The sequence below is a fragment of the Quercus lobata genome, chromosome 4 (genome assembly GCF_001633185.2).
Source record: "Quercus lobata isolate SW786 chromosome 4, ValleyOak3.0 Primary Assembly, whole genome shotgun sequence".
Taxonomy (NCBI): Eukaryota; Viridiplantae; Streptophyta; class Magnoliopsida; order Fagales; family Fagaceae; genus Quercus; species Quercus lobata.
The window spans coordinates 84,560,083-84,570,413 of NC_044907.1; the positions used below are offsets into that span (position 1 = coordinate 84,560,083).

Below are 10,331 nucleotides of genomic sequence, written 5' to 3' on the forward strand. Positions count from 1 at the left end.
CTCCAATAATGATTTGCCACATCTAATATTTACAACTAACGTTATATTTGTTTCATTGTAAAACGTTTTATTCAAAAATATTTTTAGTATCTTACTGTATTTATTCGTTGATCATAAAATATTTTATAAAAATACATATTGGTTCTCCCCCCATTTGGTGGTTGGGTTGCTAGTCCAGTGACAGGTGCCTCCAATTTTAATCGCTTGTGTTTAAAAATTTTGTGTCACACCATACATTTGAAAATGTTTTCAAATGTAAAACTTTACAAAGAAACAAACAGAATGAAATAGAATAATAAGCACTACCACACTAAATCATGAAATAAAATTCCATACCAAACCTTCTTCTTGTACATAGACATTGACACACCACCAAGCTGAGAAGCCTCTATCGATACTACCAGAATCCGGAAATCTCGGAGCAGCCATGAGATGGCCACAAAGGGAAACATGAATTGGGGTTCACAAGATGGGTAAGCAAGAATCACAAGAAACACACCCACAAGGACCGCCACCATTTTTGAAATTCCCAATAATATGGATGCCATTTTAGCTTCTTATAACGTCTACACCCAGAGACAGAACCAGGAGGTTACCTTAGGTGGACAAAGTATAACTTTTTTTTTAATTCGTATTAATAAATTATTGACTAGAAAAATGATAAAAATGCTACTAATTATAGAAAATATTCAGAAAGTAATTATCACATATGATTTGTTATAAAAGTGTTGTTAAAATATTGCAGACGTAGTACTTTTCATTTACAAATTTATATGGCAATGAATGTGCTTGATGTTACATCAACAATATAATAAATAAATGTCTTAAATACTTATTTGTTGTGTCTCAACGACTGACACATCAATTTGTAAGGCTTATCTAGTAAAATTTATGATAGTTGTGCCATCATTCTAAGTAAATTCATTTGACAAATCAATAAAAGAAAAGTCACATAATAGTTGTTTTTGAATTATTTGCATTTTTCTTTTGAAATAAATCTAATATTGTAGCTAGATTTTCCATGATTTACCAATCAAATATAAGTCATATTTATCATCCAATTATATGTCAAAATATTATTGAACTAAAAAACTAATTAACGTTGTCAAGGAAATAAAAAGAGCCAAACTTCTAACCTTAAGTCTCAAACAACAAATAACCAAAGTCAAGCAACTTAAGACATTTGCATTAAAAAAAAAAAATGCTAAATAATCAATAAATATGTTTTGAAGTTTACAAAAAGTAAAAAACAAATACGCATTAGTACACAAATCACAAGGATACACTTGACCACATAGTGCTGAGTCAAAAGGAATGAGATGTCTATTGGCTTTTGTGACCAATTTTAATTTTTATCGAGACCAAGTATAATTTTTTTTTAAATTATTTATATATATATATATATATATATAATATTTAAAAAAAATTAAAATCAAGTCAAAGGAAAATTCCATTGACGTCCACACCTACAAACCACCGCAAGGTGGTTCATGTTATGCTTCTCTTAATATTAGTAGTAGCGGTTGGAGATATCAATAGCTTATTTCTGTTTTTGTACAACAGTCAACTTTCAAGCAAGATTGGCATACTTTATGCTTTTTTTTTTTTTTTTTTGATAAGCTGCAATTTCATTAAGAAAGGAAAGAAGAACAAAAGGGGTAATCTTCCTTACAGAGAGCCACAAAGGCAGGGGGAAGATTATCCTTATTGAAAAACAAAGAAGATAAAGAGCATAAAGAAAATTTTGCAACATGATGGGCAAGACAATTACAGGAACGTCTGACCCAATTAAATGCAGAAAACATAAAAGAAGACCGAACGGAGAGGATGTTATCAGTAGTAGTTTTGATGCCCCACGGTGGGGAGAGGTTAGGTGAGTTGACAGCATCAAAACACGCCTTTGCATCTCCCTCAAAAATCACCTGGTTCCAACCTTCCTTCGCAGCCAACTGCGTCGCCCAGAGTAACGCCTCAGATTCAGCCACAAGAGGGGAGGTTACCTTAATGATTCTAGCCCAGATTTTGATGGGAACACCAAGGTGGTCCCTAGCAACCACAGCGAGGGAAGCATGAGTGGTGGATAGTGCCGCATCTGCATTAATTTTAATCCAGTCGGGGGGAGGAGGAGACCACGAAGATTGGTGAGTATGGGTATGACCAAGAGCTGGGATAGCGAGAGCTAGTGAGAGCTCGTTAAACTTTATGCGAATAGACCGGATGGAAGACAACAAATCAATGGGGCTGCCGTGATGTAGGGCTAGATTCCTGAGATTCCAAATTTCCTCCAATGTCAAAGCCATATTGAGGGAGATGAGCCATTTATCCCAGACTTGGCAGACAGCTTTTGGTGGGTCAATAACAAGCTTGACAATATCCACTGGATTGATGATGCTATATTCATTAGCTTTGAACCCCCAACAAGCTGTGAACCATAAGACTTTTGCGACAGGACAATTAAGGAAAAGATGGCATGGAGATTCCTCTTCTTGTTTGCATATGGTGCAGCAGGTCTCCCTAATGTTCATACGTTTAGAAAGATTATCCCTAGTTGGGAGGACGTTTGCAGCGATCCTCCAAAGGAGCATTTTGGTTCTTTCTGGTAAGTTAAGCCTCCAAATAAGCTTCCAATGGTTCTCAGAGGGTGGCTGGGGAGAGGAGAGGTCATGGGCAGTTTGGTAAGCTGACTTTACAGTGAAACATCCTTTAGAATTTGGCACCCAAAGTAATTTGTTTTGGCTGGGCCTGAAAGGGATCGGTAGAGACAAAATAGCTTGGGCTGAGGAAGGATCAAACAACTCCCTAATCAGATTGGTCTTCCAACTGTGAAGGTCAGGGTCAAAGAGCTGTGACACCTTGAAGGATGGTTGGGTTAAAACGCCCTCTTTCGGAGTGGGAATGAACCCCTGAATCCATGGTACCCAAGGGTCAATCCAGACGTTGATTGAGGTACCATCTCCGATTGTGTAACAAGCCCCTTTTACAATCACTTTTTTGGCGTCTTCAATTGCTCTCCAAATAGGGGATGCGGCTTTTGGGGGGTCAGATTGGAGCCAAGCCATGCTGATTTTGTATTTGGCTCTAAGTATGTTCATGCAGAGACTATTTCTATTAGAGGCGATCATCCAAGCCAGTTTTGCAAGGAGGGCAATGTTGGTATCTTTAGCTTTCTTGAAACCAAGCCCACCCTTATTCCTTGGGTGGCAAAGTTTATCCCATGCTTTTAAGGCAAGGAAATTTCCTTCTTGGTTTTTTGGCTTCCACCAGAATCTTCTTGTGAGGGAGTCCAATTTGTCACAAACTTTGTTCGGAATGCTGAAGGTTGACATGGTATAGATGGGGATGGTTTGGACGATATTATTGATGAGGGTTCTTCTCCCAGCCCACGAAAGGCATTTAGTTCTCCAGCCAGAAAGTCTAGCTTCAAGCTTATGCTGGAGATAAACAAAATCTCTTGTGGGGGCTCTTGACAAAAGAAAAGGAGCTCCAAGATACACCGCATCATTTTTTAGGGTCTTGACTTGGAGGATGCTTTTGATGCTTCTGCGAGTGGCATTTTGTGTAAACTTAGAGAAGTAGATTCCTGACTTGTTCCTATTTACCAGCTGGCCTGACCAAGAGCAATATTTTTCAAGAATCCTTGATATGGTAGTTGCATCTTTTCTAGAGGCTTTGGAAAATAGAATTATGTCATCCACATACATCACATGAGTGATAGTTGGTCCGCTTATGCTGGTTTTAATGCCACAGAGATTTTTTTTCCGAAGTTCAGAGTCCAGCATTCTGGAGAGGATTTCTTGCCCCAAAATGAATAGATATGATGAGAGCGGGTCCCCTTGTCTAAGACCTCTGCTAGGCTTGAAGCATTCCGTTTTACCCCCATTGACAAGAACCTCAAATGAGACAGAGGAGATGCAAGAAATGATCCAGCTTGTGACAGTTTGATTAAAACCCAGATGGAGTAGGACAGCTTGAATAAAACTCCAATTTACCCTATCATAAGCCTTTTGGAGGTCTAATTTGATCGCCATGAGACCCGGCTTAGTTTTTCGGGATTTGAAACTGTGGAGCATCTCCTGGACAATGACCTGGTTCTTTGCAATCCATCTATTGGGGATGAAGGCTGATTGGGCTGGAGAAATGATTTTGTCAAGGATTGGTCTGATTTTGGCCACCAGTAGTTTGGAGATGATTTTGTAGACGACGTTGCAGAGACTTATTGGTCTGAAATGATGAGTAGTAGAGGGGTTAGAAATTTTGGGGATGAGAACAATTAAGGAACAATTTACCTCTTTGGACATAGACCCCAGGTGGAAGAAAGAGGTAACGGCATTGATGACGTCGTTCCCAACTGTTGGCCAAAGATGCTTATAGAAGATGACAGGAAAACCGTCAGGCCCTGGGGCTTTCAGGTCTTGCATGTTGAAGAGGACAGCTTTGATTTCCTCAGGAGTTGGAATACGACTAAGCTCCATATTTTCATCCTCAGTGATGCTCGGGAGGATCAGGTGTTCAAGGTGTGGAGGGAAGCTTACTTCTTCAGACTTGAAAATACTTTTGAAGTGCTCAAGGAAAAAACCCCTGATGGAGCTTGAATCAGATACCCAAGAGCCAAATTCATCTTTGATAGCGTCAATGCTATTTCGTTTCCGTCTAATGATGGTGGAAAGGTGGAAAAACTTTGTGTTTTTGTCACCTAGCTTTAACCACAATTCTCTGGATTTTTGGCGCCAGAGGGTTTCGCTTCTTAAAAGCCATTCTGAGAGTTCGGATTGTAAGGAGGATTCAAGGTAAGCATTTTCTTCAGACTGAGGCCTGGCCTGGGTTTCCTTAATCTTTTGCAGCAGGGCATTGATCCTGTCTTGACACTTACCGAACACTTCTTTGTTCCATTTCCGCATAGCATCTCTAGTGGATGCTTGCTTTTTGTATAGCTTCGTGAAATCTGAACCCTTGACATTGTTCTCCCAAGCATTTTCTATGACAGGGATGCACCGGTTGTCTCTAAGCCATGCAGCTTTGAACCGAAACGGCCGATGAGCAAAGCTGGATTGGGGGTTGGTATCAAGGAGGATAGGGGTGTGGTCGGAGTTGATGGCTCCGAGGTGGGTGATGGAAGCTCTTGGATGGGCTAGTCTCCAGGAGATGTTTGCGATGCCCCTATCCAACCTTCTTTGGACTGTGGCATTGCCCCACTTTCCCTTTGCCCAGGTGAATTTGCTGCCAGAGTAACCAAGATCAATGGCTCCGAATTCAAACATTAAATCCTTGAGAAAGTTGGAAGAAGAGGCGCTGCCCTTTTTAGACCCCACGGTTTCATCGTCGTTGAGGACAAGATTAAAGTCGCCAATGCAAATCCAGGGACCTTGGTGAGATTCGAGTAAAGCTGTGAGGTTTTCCCAGGCCTTTCTCTTTTTGGAGAAATAGGGGGGCCCATAAAAGCCCACGAATAGCCAATCACAAACAGAATCGGAAACCATGACAGCCATGAGGTTTTTATTGAATTCAACATCTCTGATAGATAACCCCTCTTTCCACATGATGCAGAGACCACCTGCAAATCCTTTTGCTTCCAATACTAACATATGATCAAATTTAATAGAGTGTTTCACAACCTCCATTCTTTTATTAAGAGCTTTGGTTTCAGACAGGAAAATTAAATCGGGCTTGGACCCTTTTATTTGAGCCTTTAAGGCTCGAACTGTCGAGGCGTTGCAGATGCCTTGACAGTTCCAACCTAGGATTTTCATGGGGAAGGTGGGGGCATGATAAGGCCCGCCTCCTCGGCCACATTAGAAGAAGAAAAGGATTCAAAAACAGTGGGGTTAATGGGATGTGAGTAGAGATGTGAGGGTACCTTCTGGGTAAAGACATCATTCGCAGCTCCCTGTTTCTCCTTGAGAAAGAATTGTTCAAGTCCAGATTATGGGATGAGAGTGACTGTGCCAGGGTCAAAGAAGATAGGTTCAGGTCCTGAGATTGCTTTCCTGAATTTCTTCGCAAAAAGCCCTAGTTCCTCGTCAGAAACCTTTCTTTTCAGAGGATTGTGTGTTGGTGGGGGAGAAGGAATTTGAGTCTTTAGGGGTTCAGATGTTGTGGATGTGATATAATGGGGAATGGTAGAGGTGTTTATTTCGTCAGAGGAGGAAAAGTGGGGCTGGTTGGGTGTAGAAGGGACATTGGGTTGGGCTGAAATATCGGGCTTAGGACTATTGAGGGGCGGGGTTGATATTTCTGAGTTGTGAATGGGCTTTAGACTAATCTGGACAGGGGTTAAACGAATGAGGTTCAAAGTTTCGGGGTGTGGGGTGTTATGGGTTAGGCCCATTTGGTTGCAAGGCTCAGATTGAGGGAGTTTTAGAGGGTTAGATGTACCTTGTGAAGGATCCAGCTCAGCTGATTTGAAAAAATTCCCTTTCGTACAGTTGGGCACTGTTTCAGGGGCACCTGTGCACCTCGCTGATTGCCACGTATTTTGGAGGTGTTGAGGTACAAGCTCGCACATGGTTTGTGGTCCCATGTCAGGGTGAAGGACAGTTGTTGGGTTGCTGTCCGTAGTCGTTGAGGTAGGTGTCAGTGGCGTTTCTGGGCTGGTGGTTGCAGCTTCTTCGGTCGGGGTAGATGGTGGTGGGGTAGTGTTTTGCCTGCTATTGGCAGTGGTGTCTAGCGGCGTGTCATCATTCCCAGGCCTTAGCCATGGCCCAGCAGCTTTGAAACGTGTACCATTGGGGTTGCTAAATTGGAAGAGATTACCTGAGCAAGCTTCTTCTTCATGACCGATTATTCCACATTTATAGCATAAGTTTGCTAATTTCTCATATTTCAGCCCAATCCAGGAATCGGTTTTGTTTGGACGAGGGAGGAAGAAACCAGGGAGGAGGGGTTTATCAACTGGGAGCTCAACCTGGACACGCAAGAACCTCTTCCAGACGCCGCTTGACTCGCCAATTAAATCCACGTCTAATACTCTTCCAATGTTGGCACCAATCCTTTTCAGGTTGTCTTCCGTTTTCCATAGAGTTGGGAGTCCATGAACTTGAACCCAGAAAGCAGAGGATGTAAAATCTACTTCTTGCCAAGTGACATCCGGGCTCCATTTTTTTAGCACAAGGTGTCCACCTCGACATGACCACGGTCTTCCTTGGAAAACTTTGTGCGCGTCAACTTCATGTTGAAAGGAGAACATGAATATGTTTTTATCAAGCCGCCTTACCTCCATGGGATAGACTGGTCTCCAAGCCTTGAGTGCAACTTCTCTGACATAGTTGAGACTGGTGGGTTTCGACGAGATGAGTTTAGCTAGGAGTACCAGATTTGGTGCCAAGGATGGGTCTTGGTTTGGAGGGAGCTCTAATCTGAGGTTTTCACAGGATAGTGTTTCGGTGCGAGCGGCAAGGTTTGAGACCTCCATGAGCAAAGAAAAGAAAGGGACAGATGGGTAAAAAGGAGTAAAGCTACGATTGGTCAAATCTATAAACTTTAGCCGTTAAGAAGAGGCGGAGAGGGGGGAAATGGGGAGGAGGTGGGGCAGGGGAGTGATGCAGGGGACGGTGAGAGGGGAGATAGTACTATACGAGAGTACGGAGAGAAAAAAAAAAGGATATTCACAAGTTAACAGCTCTAATTAGAAGATATTGTTGGCCACATCTTAGTGAGTGCGCGCATACTTTATGCTTAAAAGCATGCACATATCACTGTGTGTATACAAGTGTAGTGTCTCACGTGTACTATACAAATCATAAAAAAAATCTCATAAAGACTGTGAAATATGTAATCGATTCATGATTAAAAATTGTGAACAAGGCTTATGCAATCGATTCATTATTAAAAACCGTAAGACCTAATTCCAAAAGTTTATTTTACTATTCATATGAATCCACAGATTCCTTCCAGCCGAAAAGTACGTAATATTGCTTCATTGATTCAATATTACAATAAGAAAGGGCAAAAGAAAACATAAAAGGAGCATCATTTACTTCATTGATTTAATATCAATTGCTCTTTGATACTAACTAGTCTTCTGATATTTAGATGAAATTTATTCTTGATCAAGTAAAAAAACCAGGCTTTCTATAAGGGTTTTTTTTTTGGTTTAAATTACATTTGTTAGTCTACTTAGCCAATCTATGAATTGTGGTGATAAGTACAGAATCCCAACCAATTCTGATATTTAAATACAATGGAATTTCAGCAAGTTGAGATGATAAGTTGAGAATCTGTCGTGTAGTCACATGAGAAAATTCTATAATATGATACGCTTTATTAAGTATTGTATTCCTTTTTAGTGCTTCCTTTTTATATTATTTATCTATTTCATTATGTTATTTACCTCATTCGATGCCTTTTTTGTTGTACTGTATGATTAAAAATATTCCTAGGTTATTACTTGAACACCAAATGATAAGTAGGTAATGCTTATTTACGTTGTGGACAATAAATTCATTGAAATGTTTCATGGTCATCATGGATGGATTTGTTTTGGAACTTTCATTCATAATTGAGAAGTGATTTCTATTATGTATATGTAAAGTGCAATTGGTCAGGTAGATTTCAAATTTGAATCATATTTGAATTTGTATTTTGTAGGAGTTAAAAGTGGTAGATGAATCCGGTAATAATAATATTAGAGAGAATAACCTCTATGCCATTATTTCCTTAGTCAATAGGTGCACCTTGTTACTTTTATACCGTAGTGGGATTGAATTTAATAATTCAAATTAACTGTTCCATTCATGCCACCTGTGGGGCCCAATAGTTTATGGACCAGGTCCGTTTACTCGTAGAGAGTCCAGAGGTCCAAGCCGAAGAGGGCTGTGGCCCGAGCCCAATAATGTAAAGCATAAGGATAGCCTTAAGGTACTGCCGAGGACCGCTCAGTCCTCGGCAAACCCAAAGTCCCACCGAAGAGAGGGGCAAAAACGGTATAGGACTAAGTTTGAAAGAAAATCTAAAATATCCGGGGAAAGCTGCCCTTACTGCCATTCAATGCTCTGCACCTGACAGAGCCGCATTCTTTGGCTTTTACAACCACCCCCAACGACTTTGAGTATGGGTTGATGGGACAAGTATCAGTCTTGGAAAGTTTGACCCTACACGTGGACGAAGGACAGCAAACACAGGCCAGTATAAAAGGGAAAATGAGTGACCTAGGGAGGAGGCTGGGAAAAATAGCCAAAAACCAGAGCTTCCCAGCCCACCTCCAGGAGAAAGGTTCCAGGGGTGAAGAAAACTTAACCACGCATGACCACCACGAAAAACCCACCACCAGGTGACTAAGGCCTAGCCTTCCAAACCCACACTCTACAAATGATATTGTTTGAGCCTTTTTACGTGCGAACCCAACACTGTTACGGTTCATTACGAATCGTGTCCTTACAATTGGCGCCGTCTGTGGGGAAGGCTTGTATGTTGGCATAGGCGGTGGGTCGAGAGAGTTCCCTTGTCATTTCTGACAACTGGCTATAGAGTTTTAGAGTAAAGTTCCGCTAGGGGCTATGCTTCTTGACTAGGGGCTACGCTTGGTAGTGTTAATCGCGCGGATAATTCTAGGGGCTTGGCCGAGGAGCTAACTCCCCTAAAGCCAAGGTCCAGCGATAAAGGAAAACTAGGTTTTGGACAGAACCAAGGCATTGCATAGTCCTCGGACTCAAGCCTATGGGAAAACCAACTACCTGGATGAGGAAAACTAGGTTTTGGACAGAACCAAGGCATTGCATGGTCCTCGGACCCAAGCCTATGGGAAAACCAACTATCTGGATGAGGAAAACTAGGTTTTGGACAGAACCAAGGCATTGCATGGTCCTCGGACTCAAGCCTATGGGGAAACCAACTACCTGGATGAGGAAAACTAGGTTTTGGACAGAACCAAGGCATTGCATGGTCCTCGGACTCAAGCCTATGGGGAAACCAACTACCTGGATGAGGAGGAAAACTAGGTTCCTGGCATTCATGGTCCTGGACTCAAGCCTATGGGAAACCAACTACCTGGATGAGGAAAACTAGGTTTTGGACAGAACCAAGGCATTGCACGGACTCAAGCCTATGGGAAAACCAACTACTGGATGTGGAAAACTAGGTTTTGGATAGAACCAAGGCATTGCATGGTCCTCGGACTCAAGCCTATGGGGAAACCAACTACCTGGATGAGGAAAACTAGGTTTTGGACAGAACCAAGGCATTGCATGGTCCTCGGACTCAAGCCTATGGGGAAACCAACTACCTGGATGAGGAAAACTATGTTTTGGACAGAACCAAGGCATTGCATGGTCCTCGGACTCAAGCCTATGGGGAAACCACTACTTGGATGAGGAAAACTAGGTTTTGGACAGAACCAA

At 41.8% G+C, this 10,331-nt stretch overlaps 1 protein-coding gene across 1 annotated transcript; it reads right to left on the reverse strand.

The window, feature by feature from the left end:
* Positions 1-382: 382 nt before the first annotated feature.
* LOC115986005 lies at positions 383-7,408 on the reverse strand. Its single transcript, XM_031108876.1, has 2 exons — positions 5,855-7,408; positions 383-566 (listed from the first exon to the last, which is right to left on the reverse strand). The coding sequence occupies exon 1, from the start codon at positions 7,406-7,408 to the stop codon at positions 5,921-5,923; it is 1,488 nt and encodes a 495-aa protein (XP_030964736.1). The 3' UTR covers positions 383-566; positions 5,855-5,920.
* Positions 7,409-10,331: the final 2,923 nt, after the last annotated feature.